Source organism: Haemaphysalis longicornis, unplaced genomic scaffold (assembly GCF_048455015.1).
Source record: "Haemaphysalis longicornis isolate Haplotype H1 unplaced genomic scaffold, Haemaphysalis longicornis Haplotype H1 scaffold_3, whole genome shotgun sequence".
NCBI classification, from domain to species: domain Eukaryota; kingdom Metazoa; phylum Arthropoda; class Arachnida; order Ixodida; family Ixodidae; genus Haemaphysalis; species Haemaphysalis longicornis.
In genome coordinates this window covers 47,368,803-47,388,258 of record NW_027526335.1, presented here as the reverse complement: position 1 = coordinate 47,388,258, position 19,456 = coordinate 47,368,803, and the positions used below count along the sequence as shown (strand labels likewise).

The 19,456-nt window shown below is 48.5% G+C and overlaps 2 protein-coding genes across 3 annotated transcripts in view; both read left to right on the top strand.

The window, feature by feature from the left end:
- Nucleotides 1-1,617: 1,617 nt before the first annotated feature.
- LOC144174414 (serine/threonine-protein phosphatase 2A regulatory subunit B'' subunit beta-like) lies at nt 1,618-10,209 on the top strand. The gene is made up of 4 exons (XM_077703123.1): nt 1,618-2,053; nt 3,447-3,701; nt 8,423-8,650; nt 9,861-10,209. Exons 1-4 carry the CDS (start codon nt 1,773-1,775, stop codon nt 10,207-10,209), a joined length of 1,113 nt encoding a protein of 370 aa, XP_077559249.1. The 5' UTR covers nt 1,618-1,772.
- Nucleotides 10,210-12,519: 2,310 nt separating this feature from the next.
- LOC144174413 (sister chromatid cohesion protein PDS5 homolog A-like) overlaps nt 12,520-19,456 on the top strand; it is a 44,208-nt gene continuing 37,271 nt past the window's right edge. For both annotated transcript variants that reach the window (XR_013323470.1, XM_077703121.1), the window contains exons 1-2: nt 12,520-12,642; nt 17,681-17,800. Coding sequence is in view for 1 of the 2 variants with exons in the window: in XM_077703121.1 (XP_077559247.1) it covers nt 17,729-17,800 (72 nt within the window). In the remaining variant the exon portion in view is untranslated. The remainder of the gene's footprint in view (nt 12,643-17,680; nt 17,801-19,456) is intronic.

Genomic DNA, 19,456 nt, shown 5'->3' with positions numbered 1-19,456 from the left:
AGTGGTTGTTGTGTCCCACGTTTCTTTTTAATTTTGACTTTTAATATACTAGCTGTCGAGTTTTGAGCCTCGCGGAAACCAAACATTGTTTCGTTATAGCCGATATCGCGCGGCTCTCGAGGTTTCGTTTTCGTTATAAAAGGAATTGGTGTCATTGAAATGAAGCGCGCGCGTGACCAAAGAAACTTCGTATTTAGTTCGCGATATCCGACAATTCGCTATATCAGTGTTCGCTATAACGAGGTTCAACTGTATGTGAATAATTGGTAGTATAATTACATTAAATTAACATTAATTTAGTCGGCGCTACTTTGTTGAGGGTCACTATTATTCCTTTAATAGATTTCAACTGCAGACTTTAATACCTTCCTTTGTTTTGTTTATCTATCCTAAGAGTCAATCCATTTGCGTCGGGGGAGTAGCGGTGACGGCAAGAATGTAAAGCCATGCAATGTTACCCTTGCAAACTGCAGAGTAACCAGCACTGATTTTCAAAGACAAAACAATTTGACTGGAAGTTCTAACATTGGTACAAACGTGTCGGCGGCACAAGGTCGCTACTCGTGGTAGAAGCCGCAATCCGGCTTTGCCGAAGCCAACCTGGCTTTTAAAGTTTGGGAAACAAAACCAGCGAAAAGACGGAACCGTTCTGTCCCGAAGCTCGGAACCTGCGCCTCCGCTACGACAGCCGCATCAACAGTCCAAGGTCAGCAACTTTCAGCAAAAACAGCGATGCGGAGTCGAATAGGGAGTTTCATAGCTCTGAACAAAAACAGCTTTCCCCCTATTAAACAAGGCCAAGTTTTACCAAAAGGTACGTTTGCGAATAAAGGAGAGAGGAAAATTATTCTTAACTGCAGATACCGTAGTTACGATGGGATAGAGAGAAAAAAACTTTATTTTGGTTAATGCCGTTCGGGTCGCGCTTGTAGCCGGTGTTATCCACTCATTGGCCACGACACCCACAGCCTTGTCGATTAACCGGACCTGAAGGTCCGGATCGGCCGGAGCTGCGGAGGGCGATTTCCCAGTGCTCCTGATGTGTGATTAGTGAAGATAGCGGATCCTGGGGGCATGCTCATATTATGTGAGATAGAATGGCGTGTTCGCCACACAGGTGGCAGGACGGGCTGGAAAACCTTCGTCGCGTCTTTAACAGAGAACCCAGCTTCACACTTTTTGAGTAAAATTTTCTGTAAAACCATGATCCATCAGAACTCGCTTATTGTATGTTAGAGGAAAAACGGAATTTAGTTCGGTCTAATGCAGCCTCAGTGGCGGGTTCTAGAGAGATAGGAAGATGGGCGAACAATCCCCCCGGCACTGCTCACCACCATTGCTAAACCTATCAGCGCAGAGGGCAACTGCGCATTTGGTACAAAGTATGGCCATCTTAGAGTACGCCTAGCCATGATGCCAGCAAGTACTTATCCGCCTAGGATAAATCGTGGCATATACGTTGGTATCCCTGAAACATGCCAATATGCGCCATTATAGCGCCCCGCCATGACGCCAGTAAAGGCCTAGGATAGATCATGACATCTACGTTGGCATCCGCAACGCGCATTCATCCTCGCCTCCGGTTATTAGGGTAAGACGGGAACAATATACAAGATGGTGGGGTCCCTAGTGTAAGCGACGTGCACCGCTGCAGCGGCGACATCGGCACCAGGTGCGTGGTCGTCGTCAGTTCCTGCGTTCGAGGCACGGGGGGCGAGTCCCGCGGGCGGCGTCGCGAGGGTCGGCTGCCGCTGCTGCCATGAGCGCTGGCGATGACGTCGTCGTCGGCCGCTGAGCAGGACGAGCCAGCAGCTGCGCCCGTGATCCCGCTCTTCTACTTCCCGTACGGCCGGCCGCTGACGGCCATCGAGGCCGAGATGGCCTGCCGGGAGCTGCGCCTGGCACTCAACGTCATCGCCGGCGAAGTCCTCGCGCCGGACGACTTCGCGGCGCTCGCGCGCGCCTGCTCGCTGCCCGGCTACTTCAAGACGGCGCTGTTCCGCGCCGCTGGCGGCGAGAAGGACCGGCCGGTCACCAAGGAGCGCTTCTGCAAGTACGCCCGGATCCCCGTACACGCGTGAATTCGTGATTCCACCCCATTTGAGCAGCATCGCTTAGCTAGCGCGGGTGACCTGGCCGTAATGGGTTACGAGAATACGATGAGAGAGGAGGTTTCTGCTACCTCGCTTACTCTCGCTAGTAAGCTGTGTGCTGCTTGCCAAGGAAGCTTTGCTTCTCTAGTATCTATGTGGAAGATAATTGCGTATTCGTTACAACTGTACAGCTGCATAACTATTGCTTCCGTGGCAGCCAGCCTGCCATTCTCACCAACCAGCAGCCTGGTAAGTTTTGGCGGCCCCTTCTCTTGGCTTCCCTCACCCCATCTCAGTTCCCGCTGGTCAATATAAACCACTGGCAGGATATCCACTTCCGAAACATAAAATTTATGCCGATCAGAACCCGACAGAATCCAGAATTTTTGTATGTGCGCTTTTATTCCGCCTCGCTGCAAAGCTCTCAGCTGCTAGCCTAACCTTCCCTAAAACTTACTCTGTTATGCGCCTATGAATTTGATTTGAATAACATCATCATCATCAGCCTACCTATGCCCACTGCAAGGCAAAGGCCTCTCCCATGGATCTCCAATTATCCCGGTCCTGTGCTAACTGCGACCAATTTACGCGCGCAGACTTTGATCTCATCTGCCCATCTAACTTTCTGCCGCCCCCTGCCAGGCTTGCCTTCTCTAGGGATCCACTCTGTTACCCTTAATGACCAATGGTTACCTTGCCTTCGCATTACATGCCCTGCCCACGTCCATTTCTTCTTCCTAATTTCCACTAATATGTCCTTAACACGCGTTTGTTCCCTGACCCACTCCGCTCTCTTGTCCCTTAATGTTACACATATCATCTTCCGTTCTATTGCTCGCTGAGTCGTCCTCAATTTAAGCTGAACCTTCTCAGTGAGCCTCCAAGTTTCTGCCCCGTAGGTGAGTACCGGTAAGATGCAGCTGTCATACACTTTCTCCTTCAGGGACAATGGTAGGCTGCCATTCATTTTCTGTGAATGCCTGCTGAATGCACTCCACTCCATTCTTATCCTTGTAATTATCTCTGCCTCATGGTTGGAATCGAGGGTCACAACTTGGCCTAAGTAGATATATTCACCCACCACTTCCAGCATACACAATATCCAATAGCATAAACAACATCTAATTGCCTCGGCGGGTACAAAATTAATCAACACCATTTCAAGCTCGTTCGTACGTTCGAACTCGTTGCATTTTTCTTGTAGAGAAGCACCGCTTTGCCGCACTGCATTTGCCCCAGCTGCAAGCCAGACGCCATCACCGTGGAGTACATTCTCCCAGAAAGATGATCCCCGAGAGAGTACATGTCCGAAAGTTTCCTCTTCAGCGCGTACTTCGGCGCGCTCGCCCGCAGTTACTACCGGCACCTGGTGGCCAACTTCCCCGACGAGAGCTCGCGGGCCGTGCACGTGCTGGCTCGGGACCGCGACTACCTGACGCAGGAGGACCTGCGGCCCCTCTTCGAGGACTTCTTCGACATGCACCCGGACATGCGCTTCCTGCTCAAGACGCCACAGTTCCGAGAGCCCTTCATCGCCACCGCGCTCACCAAGTACTTCTTCTCCGCCTCGCGATCGTGGAAAAACATGCTCAGCATCCGGGATTTCAGGTACGCAAAGAGTGCATGTACGCCGTATTTTGGCACCAGCGACAGGGGAACGTACCTGCAAAAAGCAATGGCGGATTCTTCAAAACTTGAGACAACTTGTAGCAGTAGCTCCGCAAAAGAGGCTGCTGCTAACCCCCTCCGGCAATCTACATCAGGCTGCGCGCCCGCGCAGCTTTTCGGTTGCGAACGTAGGCCTGTAGTCGGCGCCGTGTGAAACCCCTTTCAAGAAAGATACATCTCACGTGGTAGGTCGCGGGTTCGATTCCAGGTGGCGGCGGCGGCCACTTTTCTTATGGAGGCGAAAAGCAAAAACGCCCGTGTGTACGAGATTTCGGCGCACGTTAAAGATGCCCAGGTGGTAAAAATTAATCCGGAGCCCTCCACTACGGCGTGCCTCATCGCCTGCGTTGCGTCGGCGCGTTAAACCCTACAATCAGTCAAATCAATCAACATCTCACGTGGTGTAGGGCCCTTCATCAAGTTTCTGAGCTTCGCGATGTCCGTGCTCGATTTATCATAAGCAAGATTTCCTAGTGCGAAAAACAGACCGGAGCACAAGAATACCGCATAAGTTATCAGTAAACCAACTTCCGAACTTCCTGCTTTAATCAATATACCACCATTACATGCGCGTTATATGACTGACAGGCGTCAAATTAAAGACACCGTGCGTGGTGCCGGCTGCCCGGAAGCCGTAGCGCCATTTGTGGAGATGTAGCAGCGTAATCGTAGCTGTCCAACCGCAGCGCGTTACAAACAAAAGGGTGTATCCGATGAGCAGGCAGCGTAGCGTCGGTTCAGGAAGATAAGTGTACAGGCAAAGAAAGGCATACCTAACTGAGTCTTAGTCGCAAAGATCCTGCTCGTCAAGGTTGCTTGACTGTCGTTGGAACCACTACGTTGGTGGAATCGATGGCCGATGAAACGCAATATAGGTGCATGCACAGTCGTGTTCATAAGCGTTACAGCTCACGCTGAACGTCGCATCACATTGCGTGATCAGCTGCCACTTTCTTACGGCGAAAGCAGCATGTGAGAGGCTACCGCGGTTCAAGGCAGTCGGGTGTGTGATCTGGGAACCCCCTCTAAAGGGTGCTTCACTGCAAAAAAATTCATGTGGAGGGAAAGCCGACTTTATGGAAGAGGAGACGATAGCATACGGCTAAATGTAACGAAGAAATTCCAACGGATACTTAAGTCTGCTTACGTGTTTTGAAGGCGAAAGCATTATTTCTGTTTGAAATTGAAATTCAAAACAGCGCAAGTAAAACGGGACGACAAGAAACGACGACACACGGCGCTGACTAGCAACTGATTGATTTATTCCGCGGCTTGCGAAATATCCCCAAGGACGGCAGGCGAGAAGAATCATGATAAAAAGTAAGCTGCGTACTAACGCAGTTTATTATGTCTGCCCCTGGCGATAGTGATCAAAGACTTCTTCACTGCTACTTCGTGTTAGCGTCTCTTTCTTCAGGCCACAGCATCCCCACAATCAGAGTTCTCCGTGTCTAACCGTCACCTGCTCTAATCACGTGCCGCCACGTTCAGCTGTCCCGCGACATGACATTAGCGCCGCACGCACTAGGCCAACTCTTGTTCCGCAGCAGGCGACGTGCTGATGTAGTATCGTGGAAATGCCCACAGCTCCAAGTCAGAAGGCCGGCGATCAATCTTCATACGAACTCGAATGTACCCAATTTTTTTTCCCTCAAACTGATTTACTTTGTAGAAATTAATACACATTAACACTTTGGCACAAACTCCGACATTCTTGCAATCGTTTTTCCTTTACTTTTTGCAGTGGTGGCCATTGTCTGTGGCGTACCGCAATGGTTTTTCGAACACTGGGGACTTAACGACTTTCGCCTCTAAAACTCGTCATTTTTGAAGTTCATGAACAGAGTACTCCAATAGCATACTTCCTTTCAGAGACTTGAATGAGTAGTTCATTGGAAACAAATAACAAGTTCCTATAGGGGCGTTGCGGCGTAAAGCACGCTTCAGTGTCGAACATTTACCACCCATTCCTAAAGAAAGTTGAGAGAAGCGCAAAAGCTTCGTATCATTCGAAGACAGTGCATCCAATCGATCGTCAAACGTTCAAAGACCGAAATCGGAAACGAAGAACGACCCCATGCGGCGATGTGCGCGCTGGGTAAACGCACCTACGAGCGACCTAAACGTATACCGATACGTCGTTTACGAGATAAAGGTCTATAAGATAAAAGACTACTGTACTCCTTTATCATGTTCGATGCGTGTATTGTCTTATCTAGAACCGCGCCTTTTTCGCGATTTTAAAGTAACCGTTTTGACACGATGGAAGCCCGGTTTCACGCACGCGCCGTGTGTTCAGAAATCTTATCAGAACTTCTCGGTCGACCAACCGGTCTACGGGGAAATGCATCACCGCAAAGTTCCGAAAGAACTTCCACCCAAACTGCAGAGATATCGAGTGAACAATACTGGATGGGCTAACTTTCGGGTCAGGTGCGAAAATGTACCAAAAAAAAAACTGTGGTTGATTCCTCTGTCGTAGGAATCAGTGAAACACGAAAGTGAAATGTGCAGCGAAATCTGCAGCTGAGCATGATTTGCGGGTCGGTGGCTGTCTTGTGGGTGTGCTTGGCGAGCGACGTCCTGCTGGCGTGTCGCTTCGGCAAAGGTGTATTGGCGTCATTTCCGGGACGGATATGACGTCAGCGAAATCTTGGGGTACCGCGGCATAAAACACTTTCGTGTTAGATTATAAAACCCGAAATCGAACAACCCTAAGTATAACGTACTCTTTAGCACTAAAGGTTGCTTCCCCGTAAGAGGACCCTGTGTGCAGGGGTGGACCCTTTACAGGCCGCTTGCTTCGTTGTACGGGCGTCACTCCATGACGGATATGACGTCAGCAAAATCTTCGTGTATCCGGGAATAAAACACTTTCATATTAAAAAGACCGCCAACCAAAACTTCAGGGATATCAAGTAAAAAAGCCGGATAGGCTGTGCGTGTCTCTTTTGTTCAAAACCGAGACATCGGCCGTGTTCGCGGCCGCGGGACGTTTTCGCGGAGGGAGCTCCCCGGGCCCTCGAAGGCGTCGAAGCTAGCTCGATTTTAGGCGGTGAACAATCTTTGGGGTCTTTTAGTAAGTTGAATATTTCACCCCTAAAGGGCGGTGGGTGATGTTCAAAGGTAGAGCGTTCTCTATGAATTTTTCGATAGATTTTTTTTTTTGACAGAACGCCTTTGGTCCCACTAAAAAAGCTTCCATTTTAAAAAAATTTCCTCCGAGAAGTAATGCTCAGTGACTGTGTGCACCAGGGTCCTTGAGATACGAACTCCGAGGAGTTAACATGGGGCGTTTTGCAGCAATTACTCCACCATTTTCTAGCCCCTGACAAGCGTTACAAGTACAAGTTCAATCCAGTTCTTTTGATAAACCAACAATGCAATTATGACTTTCTTGCGTAAAAGTGACTGACAAAAAGAAAGGGTTGCATGATAAAAATACATCTGTGAGAAAAGGGCGCTCACTCTGGGGAAGTCAAATGGCACAGATGAATTGATTCGTGTCCTGTAGCTTCAAACTCGCTCGATGCGCAGGCGCGTGCGTACAGTCCTCACTGCATTAATAGTTGTCGCAAAATTGAACCATTCCGTCACACATTTTTTTTTTTCATCTACCCGTTTGGTAGCTGCTGAAATTGGGTAAGTAAAGCAGTTATTTTTCGACAATAAATATTCTACAGGCCAGAAAATCAGCGCAAATGTGTATAGATACACGCCATTTCGACGCACTCGAATTTTATCGCCGAATGCGGAGTCCCGTTTTGCGAATGATGCATTCTCGCGTAATCTACGGCATTCTGCGCGCAAAGCCTACAAAAACTGAGTAAAACGCTGCCATGCGTATTTCCTTAATACGTCATTGAGCGAGCCTGCGGGCATTAGCGCAGCTTCACTTGGTGTAACGGCGCCGATGTCGCATCTTGTGAAATGCACGCTTATGAGACGCCTTGACCGTGGTGCAATAATGCAGCACAATTATCCTAATGGTCACATCATCGCGCCCTGGCCCTGGCGGTAATGATCTCTGCACAGACATTTGCGTTCCGTTTGCAAACGATGTTCCTATATTGCAGTACCGTCTTTTACCAGGAAGTGTATACGCGACACGCCCCTTTGATGCGTGCGTTCTGGCATACAACGATTCATGCGGACTTCGGTATACAATAGCTTTTGGACCTCTAGTCAAGTAATACGGGGCGGTCCCAGCCACAGAGTGTATCTTTCTTTCTTGGTGGCGAAGCTGCTCACGAAACTGGAAAATAGGATGCACTACCGTTAGGTCGAAGGTGCCGGAGGAACGGTGAAAATCTGCTTCCAATCAATGAAGGCTTCCAATCCTCTTCTTTAGACCTTCCGACCCACTCCATTTCTTGCGCCGACACCCACCAATACTTTCCAGGTGGTACCTTTAGATATACAGCAGCTGGCCCACTTCCAAGCTTTGCTGAACTTAAGGCCGAGCTGCTTGTGCCATTGTTCAGTACGGTGACGAAAGAGGAAAGTAAAAAAAAAGTTTTAGGGGCCCGTGTGCTATATTTCAGTGCTGCAAAACGTCGTGAAAAATAAACTGGGGACAAGCATGACTGCGGCCCATGGTGCGAGTTGTAATTCCAATGTTCCGTTGTTCAGAACATAGAGTGTCCGTTCACATATTTCAGAGAAAGCCACCTGCTGAGCTCCCTACGCTGGATGGAGGAGTCCTCGGAGTTGGACCAGAGCGTGGACGCGTTCAATTTCGGCTCCTTCTACATGACGTACGCCATGTTCGAGGGACTCGACCGCGACCGCGACGGCATGCTCAGCCCCGAAGAGCTGCGAAACTTCCAGGGAGGGGCCTTCACCAACCGCGGCCTGGACAGGATCCTCTGCTCGGCCGTAATCAAGAGGTGAGCCAATGTTTATGGCCGCACTTTTGAAGACTCGCGTCGCGTATATATGTAGCCTGTCAATCAAGGGCGCGTGCCATTGGGAAATTACTATGTCGGTGTTTCAAGCGATCGGCGTGCGTCGTCAGCATTCAAGAAAGAAAATTGCTAGGCAACTTCGTTCTGTCGTAGTGTGAAGCCTCTCAATGAAGGTCATACAGGAAAAGAATGCCACCTGAGCAAGAAGACGCGTTGCTAGGAAACACTTGGGATAGTCGGTGTCTGGCGCTTCAGACGGCAGCGTTCGCAGAGCGCCGTCTGCCCCGTTCATAACCAAGCGGGCTCGCCCCGTTCTAGCGCTACCGCGTGCCTCACTGAAATGACTTCCAATTTTACGCGTGAGCCCTAACCTTGAAGATTCACGTCACGGGTGTGTGAAGCTCGGTAATAAAAGTTGGCACACGGCCGAGAATAAAGTCCGCTTCGCAGCTGCTACGGCGGAATAATAGCACACTGTGCAGTAATTTGGGGTTCGAAATTGTTGCATGCTTGCCTTCTTTAGCAATGACCGCCCATTTTACAAATTTGTATTCATTTGAGTAGCCTAGTAAAACAATATAATAAAGGCAATATTTCGCATACAGCAAGCTTTTGCCGTGAATACGAACTGGGGCAAAGATAATTTCGTAAAAACGTCTAGGCCTCTGCCGTAATAAGCCATCGAAATTTTTTGACTACAGAGCTAAGTGTAATGTCTTCCATATCCTTGGAACCTTGTAGTACCACGTCTTGAGCGTGGTTGGAAACCCAACAAGCTTATGCATTTAGTTCCAACCGTGCACAAAATCTTTGCAGAAGAATCGATCGCTTTTTTTTTAAATAAGTCGCAAAATTTACGTGGTGTCTCGAAATTCCCGAAATAAATTAAAGCAGGTAAACAAGTAGATCTGAACTGGTAAAAATATGGGTTTACAATTACGTGATACTTGGTGACAACCGCAGCCATACAGTTGCTAAAAAAAGACAAATTTAAAAACATGCGGCACCGTTAAGGTAAATGTACAATACTGGGTCTACAATACCACCACGCAAGGTTGTTCTTGAACAATATTGCCTGGTCCCTCTTTCTGACCTCCTTCGCCCTGTATTACGCCCACTGGTACGGAACCACGCAGTTCCTCCAGCTTGCCGCCAAGTCTAAAAGCGCTGTTTGCCTGTTCATTTATTTCAGGTACAACGGCCGCCAGATGATGGCCCTGCAAGACTTCGTCATATTCCACGCCGTCGAGTCCAACAAGGGCCTGCCGAAGAGCGTCGAGTTCTGGTTTCACTGCCTGGACTTCGACGGCGACGGCTTCATCACAGTCTACGACATGCAGTACCTCTACGAGGACAAGCGGCGAATCGTTGAGGTCCACTTCCCTTGCTGCGACTTCGTCGAAGTGGCGCACGAGATCTTCGAGCGCGTCAAACCGCGGAAGCCCGAGTTCATCGCTCTCTCGGACCTGAAGCGCTGCGAACCAAGCGTGGTGTGCATGATCGTCAACACATTCATGCTCGTGCCGATGACAGTGCGGTAGTGTTGCGAGTTCAGTGGACGTGCCTTGTGGCGTCATCAAAACTGCCCGACAGGAAACACGAAGTTGTTTCTGTGCGCCGATGACAAGTCCTGCTGGAGAACATCGCGCGACATGGTGCAGAGAAGAACACGAAAGGATGGCATGGTGTCGAGCACGGACGGTGCGGCTTTCGTCCAGACTGGTGCGGATGGTGCAGCACTAGAAGAGTGGGAGTAACAGAGCCAAAATTTAGACTTTCCTGCTTTGTTGAAAAGATGCATGGTGGTGGCGACTACGTGGGGGCGAAAATTTTATCGTGACATGAAAGTGTTTCTAAGAGCCAAGTCAGTAATGAGTGCGGAGCGCAGTGACTGCATGTGTATTTATTTATGTCGTTTCTTCGGCAGGTGGCAGGTCGCTTCTTCGACCTGAGGAGATGGAACAGTGGCATTGTTCTTTTAACGTCCAGCTTGTACCTCTACAAGAGGTTCCATTTGTGTTGTCATGTGGAAAGTAACGACGTGAGTGTACAGTGAAAAGTTCAGCGCGAGATGACCATGTGAAAGCGTTTTGTATTGTGCAGCGTCAGTCTAAATAAACTGCCTTATAAAAATTTAAACTATTGTCGCGGGCCTCGGTGTGAGCGGGGCCCGACCGGGACCTTAAATATGACGCAGAACATTAAATCTCCAAAGTAATGTGAGAACATGCTGCGCAAACCACTCGTTAAAATTTGTCCGGATTTGATGGGTATGTAATCACGATAATCGCGCAGCATTTGTTGGCTTGACTCAGATATGGGGCTGCGACACAAGTTTGAACCGTTAATTCCTACTGTCCGACTGGTCATGCCATACGAGCTGGTTATTAGATATCCAGCTTCCCCTCTCTGAAGCTTTAATTTCGAGCGGCGTTCGTTTACAGACGAATTTTGTTACGCGTATAGCACCGTAATCAGCGCACCGATTCCGGCAGCAGTTGACAAAGCACGCAGCGAAATCAGATTCATTTGTATCGGCTGTTTGTTGTACAGTCCTCAAATGAACGAGACCCAGAGCTTGCTGCATTCGGGCAACAATTTCATGAACAGCGACTGCTACTTTGTAAACATATATTGTATGGCACTGGAATGTCAGACCACTTTTTGCGGTCGGGAGGCTTCTTCGTCTGCTCGGCACTGGTTCTGAGGCAAGGAAACTAGCATCGTAAAGGTTCCGCCGCAAGTCACCTTCGAGTGGCACTCATGACTTGACTATTCATTGTGACGTCGCTGTCTGTACTATATATCTCCGCAACGCACTTGCGCTACTCTCTCCCGCTGTTGCCTAAGCAACCAAGTTGGTGAGGCGCAGTGACAATTAGGCGCCATGATATGCTGTCGCTGCGGGGCGTGGCGGAGATCGCCGTAAAATATGGTTTTGCTGTAACATCGCCCGCCCTTTGCAAGGAAGCTTCCCGTTGGACGGAAACCTGACGGCGGCGGTGTCGGAACGAAGTAAAAAAAAAAAAAAGAAAACCCTCCTTTTCACGGCTCTATCCGACGTAGAAAGTATATTTTTTGTAACCCGAAGACCAACGACAATGCGTTATTATTTGGTTTGTACAGTGAGTACAAATTCGCCCCCAGGTTACTACCCGGGCGTAATGTCTGTCGCGAAGTCAAATTTTTCATGAACCGAAGTCATTTATAGTACCTTACCCCATGCGAGAAAGCAGTGGACTACGAAAGTTATACTTTGCTAAAATAGTCGTTAGTATTTGTGAGGGCAGAGTAGAGTACAATGGGCACAAATGGAAAGTTTCGGTGCTTACACGGAGGGAACGCGCATGCCAGGTGCTTGGAAGTGCCCTGGCAACCGAAACCGAATCACCTTAGTTATTGCGTAGTTTCGTTTTGCACACGTCTGCGGGGCTATCTTAGATCGCGTGTTTATAGAGGCCAGAGGAAGTAGGAAATAGCTCGGACAGGAAAGTCAGCGTATATTACTTACCGTCCTTTGTTGCGGGCCCAATACAAAACGCCCGTGGTCACAGACTTGCCGTCTACCTTGGCCTTCCCGCATGGTTCACACAAGTCATGTGCGTTGTCAGCGTCATATCCTACGCTTTATCGGGCAGTTGCATCAAATGGCGCATCACGTGTCGGCTTTCCAGCAGTCCACATATCCTCTAGCTAGATTGATTTATACACGCAGCCGAAGCCTCCCATCCCTAAACAATTTCTGCAAGCGCATCCTTTACAGATAAGCGCCTGTGACGAGCTACGCTTAGCGTCTATGCAAGCCCTACCCTCTCACCGTCACCGTTTTTCTTTCTTTCGCCCGCTCCAACTTCCTGCCGCTCCTTGCTTTCGCAGTGCTGTTTAAGATAAGACTGTCGACGAAGATGGTCTTCCGGCGCGGCGACTACGTTGCTTTATCCCCAGTGTTAAGACGTTTCTCTGCCACGCAAGAGGTAAGTGCGCATTTCAAAGTTGGGGCCATTGCATTCAAACAGCGTAGTTGAGGTTGGCATACTAATTATTTTATACCTTGACACCGAAAGAGTTTTCTGGCTGCACATGGCGGCCTTTGTTTTTCGTTCGTTCAGTAAAAAAGCCGCCGGGGCTGGGAGTAAACCCCGGTTGCTTTTAGTTCGAGGTTCTTGGTGGTTCTGGTAGCCGATAAGAAAATACATAAAAAGCCCTGTCTAACGTACCGCTTTTACTTGAGCTTGTTTCAAAATGCCCAAATGGATGCGGCAGGATTACTTTTTGGAAAACCAGCTTCTTCAGCACCATGGTGTAAACGCAGTCTATCAAGAAAGCTTTAAAAGTACGAAGCTAAATAAAAGTGTGTCGTTCGTCCTTATGTCCTAGACATAATTTTAAAAAAAAACTCCCCCCACCTCCCCGAAGGGGATCGTGCGGAAATGCGAATGCATTGGGTGCACCGATGAGTGCGCTGCGGCAAGCAGTAACGGAGAGAGGCGTGCGCTCCACTGCATTTATATACATTTTCCGAGCACAGCGAGCGGAGAGAGGGTACGCGGATTGGAGAGAGAGACCCGCGCAACACGCCCGCCCCGCGCGCGAGCTCTCTCTCCCGCCAAGCTCCGCGATGCGAGCGCCCTCACACGCTCGAGCGCGCTCCTCCTCTCCACTCACTCTCCGCTACTCCGCCCGAGCTCCGCGATGCGAGCGCCCTCACACGCCTGAGCGCGCTCCTCCTCTCCCCTTGCCCTCCGCTACTCCCGCCCGAGCTACCACCTGCTCCGGTTGCTAGGCGCGCCACAGCTGTTGCTAGGGGCGAGGAGGAGCGCGGAGAGATAACACCTTTGGGCGCACGCCGACGGAGCACGACAACCCCCGACTAAGAAATGCATTCGCATTTACGACGACGACGACTACGAAGGCAGAACTACGAGGCGCGCGCTCACGTGCGCTTGCGCTGGAGGAATGCAGGCGCACGCCGACGGAGCACGACAACATTACAGGTGTGAGAAAGACCCGGCGTTGTGCAGCCGGGATTTTATTAGAAAAACAATGCTTAGCCAGGCTTTCTCATCTAGGGGGGTGTTGACTGGTCCCGTGGGATCGCAAAGGTGCTGTGTTGGCCCAAAATAATCCAACGAGATAACAGGCGTTGCAAAAGCCCCCGGTTCATGCCGACGGTGCACCTGAATGTAGCCTGTAGCTGCTACCGACGGGAGACGCGGCGTGTTTTGGCAATGGTTGCTAGCGCCCGAAGTGCGCGATGTTTGAAATATGTTTTGCACGTGGTTTTAGCCGGAAATTTTGAGCTTTTAGCGCACAGCGTGATTCTTACCCCCCCCCCCTTTTTTTTTTAAACTAGTACAGACGAACCTTGTCATAACGAAGTATTATCGGGACGGTAATTTAGTTCGTTAGATCCGGTATTCGTTGTAATAGTAGAGCTGAAATTTGTTTCAAACCAACCGGTAATGTGGCTCCCGCAAAAATCCTTGATACAAAAACGCATTATTTTAATATTCGAACCTACCATAAACAAAATAACCCTTATCCACGGAGCAAGACATAAAGAGGAGCACCGACTGTGGCCCAGAAAAATCATTTGCTCGGGCCGATAATGTCCCCGCTCCGCCGGCCGCCCAGCTTTCCCTTTGCTCTCTTCCTCCTTCGTTCGCCCTCTCGTCGCTGTGCCCCTGTACATGGCTCTTCCTTTCTTCGCTCTCCCCAGAGGCGTCTTTTCTTTCGCAGCGACGTCTGTCTTCTGCCTGTCCTACTATGCGGGAGGAATGCGTGCACGCGCGGCATTTAAACACCCGTGCGCAGCCGCAGTAGCCGGCGCAGATAATCGCACGCCGCCGCATACATGGCAATCGCTTATTCCCTATTAGGGAGCGTTTATTGTGACATTACGAAGACCCAGCAGATGTAAGACGCAACTGAACGACGACGACTTCAGAAGCACCAAAGAATGAGCAAGAGTAATATATGGAACGCCACAACGTACAGTCTAGCGTGATTCTGCTTACGACAAATCGATGCAGCGCAAAAATTACCCTTTGTTGTCCCGCTCTCCGGTCGCGTGCTTAATTATTTATGCTGCTTCTGCGCTCGAACAACGCTTACAAGGGTCGCCCGGAGCCTCCATCGGCAAACGGCAATGATACACACATTTCTGTGCCAATGACTGAATTGGACGGCTGCCCTGTTGTATACAAAAACACTGTCAGCTTGATAAGGCACCCAAGAATATCAAACGCAATCTTCATTGTTACTCATGCCGCAACTTACCGCCCGATGTTCACTGTCGCTCTACGGTCGTGTTATCTCGTCGATAACGCCGCGGACTCCAAATAAAATGCTGAGATTTGTATGGCTGCAATTTTGGGCCTACCAGGTTTCCCGGCGTTTTTTTTTTTTTTTTTTCTTTAAGCGGCTGACCAGCAAAACAACCGGCTCGTTAAACCTTTTCTTTCGGCGAGTCATCACCGCAGAGATATAGGGTCCGGGCGAATTCAAATATCGCGAAATGAAGGCTTGTGAAAAGACCGCACTGTCAGGGCATTGATCTTGAGCAGATTGCTACGTCGACGCAGGTGATGTTATCGCGTTGGTTTTTTAAGCGAAAAAAATTGGCAGTGCAACCCCGGCACGTGCGGGAGGAAAAGCAAGCACAAAAATAACAGACTTCCGCTGGCACAGTTTCAGCTAGGGGGCACGCGAGCACTGCGAAGGCTAAGGTCCCTAAAATTACTAAGGTGGCGCCAACTGCTCCCTCCTTCTCCGCTGCCCTCCTCTTTTTTCTCTCCCCTCACCCGCGGCGGGGGCCGCCATTTTTGTTGGCTTCCTCAGAGCAGACGCCCTCGTAACGCTTCGGGCTGCTCGCTGCAGTTTTTCGTGCAGTTTGCTCTTGTTTTCGCGCCACAATCGCTCTTTGGTAGCATTAATAGTATTTCTAGAGCCCCGTTTTACCAACACGCATTAAGTGAGGCTGATTTGTTGTATATTTTTGTCTAGAAGGGGATATTTGCGGGGTGGATGCCGCGGGCGCATACGGACAGCGCGGTGTTTGTTTACGTGTGCGGCATGCTCAGGATAGTTTGTGAACGCGAAAGGATCGAACGTGAACGTTTCAAACTGCTCTGTTACATAGTATTTCTAGAGCCCCGTATTACCAACACGCCCTAAGTTAAGCTGTTTTGTTGTATATTTTTGTGTAGAAGGGGATATTTGCGGGATGGATGCCGCTGGCGCATACGGACAGCGCGGTGTTTGTTTACGTGTGCGGCATGCTCAGGATAGTTCGTGAACGCGAAAGGATCGAACGTGGACGTTTCAAATTGCTCTGTTACAGTAATTCCGTTCTTGTATTTGCGTGATTAAGTTGTGGTCGTGCAAGCGCTGCACAGAGGGCTTGCGCATGGTTCGTGGTGACCTTGGTTCGCGGCAGTTCGAGCGCTGCGCTGGCTTTTCTGCGTTCGCGTTTTTTGCGTTAGTTGTAGATCATTAGGCAGCGCTCAGTATGCGTCCCGCATTAGCTACTGACATTCATGCCACCTTTATTCCGTGCACTTTCCGGTGCTTTGACGCTGTTGCAAAATATATGTCACCTTCACGTCGTTATAGGCTGCTGTCAAGGTCAAAGTTCTCGCGTCTCCTCGTTGGCCTCGTCCATGACGGCTGTACTTTTGGCAGTGCGTCCGTGGCATAGCAATGTTCGTGCGATTGGCGTTCACAATTACTTCGAGTAAGGCCCTGTCGTGCATATCTGGAAAAGGCTGGCACAAAGAACGCGCAGTTAAAGAATGCGCTCAGCTTACAATTAGCTGTAGTGCCCAGTTCTGTAATAACTACCATATTCCAAAGCCAGAAGCGCGCTAAAAAGCGCAATTGTGAATCCTTTTTATGCTGTACAGCTAACATTGATTCATGTGTGGGCTTTGATAAATTACAGCTTGCTACAGCCGAGCTGGCCGTGACTGCACTGACCTTATTCGAGCAGCCGAACGCACAACAACTCGGCATCGCGAAGCTACATAAAGTGACGCCGACGCAACACTTGTTTGAAACGAGCAGCTGACTCTTCGGTTGTTATCGGTTGTTATACGCTGGCGGCTTCGATAAGGCGTGCTCCGAGGCCGCTGAGCCTAAAATGGCGAATTTAAATGAACAGTGGTGCGAAGAGAAGAAAAAACAAACAACCCGGGAAGAGGTACAACGTCACTGGCCGTTGGCCAATGGCGCGCGGCGAAAAAGAAAATGGCAAAAAACGAAGGAGGAAAGGAACGCGGGGACCTTAGCGAAGGCGGGAAATTTGATTTGCATTGGGTGGTAGCAGTAAGCGGATAACGGCGCTACAGCCTATAATGGCGAATCACTGCTCTGCACTTCTGACAGATTTCACAATGAGTGGAACGGCTCTAATTTTTTTTTTTCGCTACAGCCTATAATGGCGAATCACTGCTCTGCACTTCTGACAGATTTCACATTGAGTGGAACGGCTCTAATTTTTTTCCACTATAGTTCTTTCGATAAGTGGCATGGAAGGAACATCACAGTGATTCTTCACTGCGAGTGATGTTTCATCCTACTCGAACTGCAATGCGCTCTGTCTTGTGGACTCAGAATATACTGAGTAGTAATCCGCTTTGTCCTGTGCACTCAGAATATACTGAGTAGTCAGAGAGAGAGAGAGAGAGAGAGAGAGAGAGAGAGACTTTTATTGTGACGGCAATGTCTGCCAAGCTGTCGCGCCTGGCTTGCCATGACAGATTTTTTAAAAAGAAAAAAATTATACAAATTAAAAGGTGTTGGGTGATACGCACGAATGCCTGAGTCGCATAAACAATGTTTTGTGAAAAACTCTGTGTAGTCTTACTTGCATATTGTGCCTATGATTACAGCTAAGTACCAAACCTTTGCTCAGTATCCCGCATTATCACCAGTGCTCCCAGTTGTTTACATGTCTGGTTCGCAGTAAAAAATTTTGTCACAAATGGTGCCTTTTTTTTTTCTTCTTTTCAGCTGGCCGAGCCTATTCAGAAGTGAGGACTTTTTTTTTGTGACTCCAAGATGAATTTCCCCCCTTACGTGCAACCTTTTGACGCCACTTCAGCCCCAGATTTCCTCGAAGCACAGCTGAGGGTTCGTTCCTCCCCGCATATCTTCATAGGGGTCTGTCATGCATGCTCACTGCGAATCTTATTTCGTGTATAATTTGTTTGCTTATTTTTCAAGACCATCAGTCAGAATTCAAAAAAAAAATATGTTTCTTTCTGCTGTCAAGCTAACTTTAACTGTCCAAATAAATTTATGAAAAAGTCTCGCTGACTTTCATTTTTTTTTTAATTTCTTTACGAATTCGGTTTTAGTGCCCTGCTATTTGCTTTTATTCAACACATTCCAACAGAATCAAAGAAAATTAATTTATAGTGTGCTAACTACGTGAAAAAAGTTAAGTGCTAAGACCCATCATACTATTAAAACTAAGTTTAGGCTGTTTTCCTTGCTTAGTTATGCATCTTCTAGTACTATTAAATTGTTTCAATGCATTAAAAGAACAAATAGTGTCTTGATCAGTGATATTTTTCCTCTCACAAAAAGCTAATTTTGCGTACCTGCACCAAGGTGTTCAGAATGGCACCAGCCTCTGAAAATGAGAGTGTTGAGATGAGTCCAATTTTTAAGGTATAAGCAATACATAACAGGTACCCATGTGGGATATGAAGTTAAAGGGAAAAAATTGTGAGTCGAAGTACGAGGTTAGAGAAAATGGCTGTAACTGTTGTTTTATTGAAACTATACCAAACCAAATTATATGGCACTTACCCACTAAGACGACTCTAGCCTTACACCGAGTTTCATTTACTGTTCATAATCATGTAGTTCACAGTCGCTTATAAATATTGTGGAATTCCCATTTGCTGCGAACACACGAGCTTCGTAGGTACTGAAACGGGAAGTTTCATGTTTGTCTGCTAGCATAAATGTCTCGTCCTTTCAAGTTTCATTCAGCTGATTAACTAGGAAGTATTCCCAGTTGCAAATTACAAGCAAACGTGTTTTTGTTTCGTCCACTCCTTGGACTGTGTCCCGGTCAATGCATACTGTTACTCGCATCAAGGCTTAGTTTAACCTGTGTATACAGCTTTGATAGCAACTATATAAATAACCTAATAATACCTATATGTACATAGATGCAAACAATTGAAATAAAACACACGACAGCTTCGCTTCTCATCCTTCTTCATAGAGTGGAAAGGCTGATGAATTTTTTTGGTGAAGACCACATATTAAACAAGTTGTAGAGACAGGAAATTGTGAAGGCACACTTATTCAAAGGACGTCTAGAGGGTGGGCATGGCTCGATCTAAAAATGATTGTGTGAGCACACGTTCAGCAAGACGTCCTCAACAAACAACAGAAATGAACCACAGCAATTTTACCACAAAAGAGTTTTATTCCGGGATTCACGAAGATTTCACTTACGTCATATCCGTCAAGGAAATGACGCCAATACAACGAAGCAGGCGGCCTGTAAAGGGTCACTCCTGCACACAGGGTCTTCTTGCGGGGAAACAACCTTTAGTATAAAGAGTATGTTATACTCGGAGTTCGTTTTCGGGTTTTGTATTTTGAGACGAAAGTGTTTTTTTTGTGTGTGTGTGTGTCGGAATACACCAAGATTTCACTGACGTCATATCCACCACGGAATCGACGCCAGTGAACCTTTGGCAAAGCGACCCCGCCAGCAGGACGTCGCTCGCCAAGCACACCCACAAGACAGGCGCTGACCCGCAA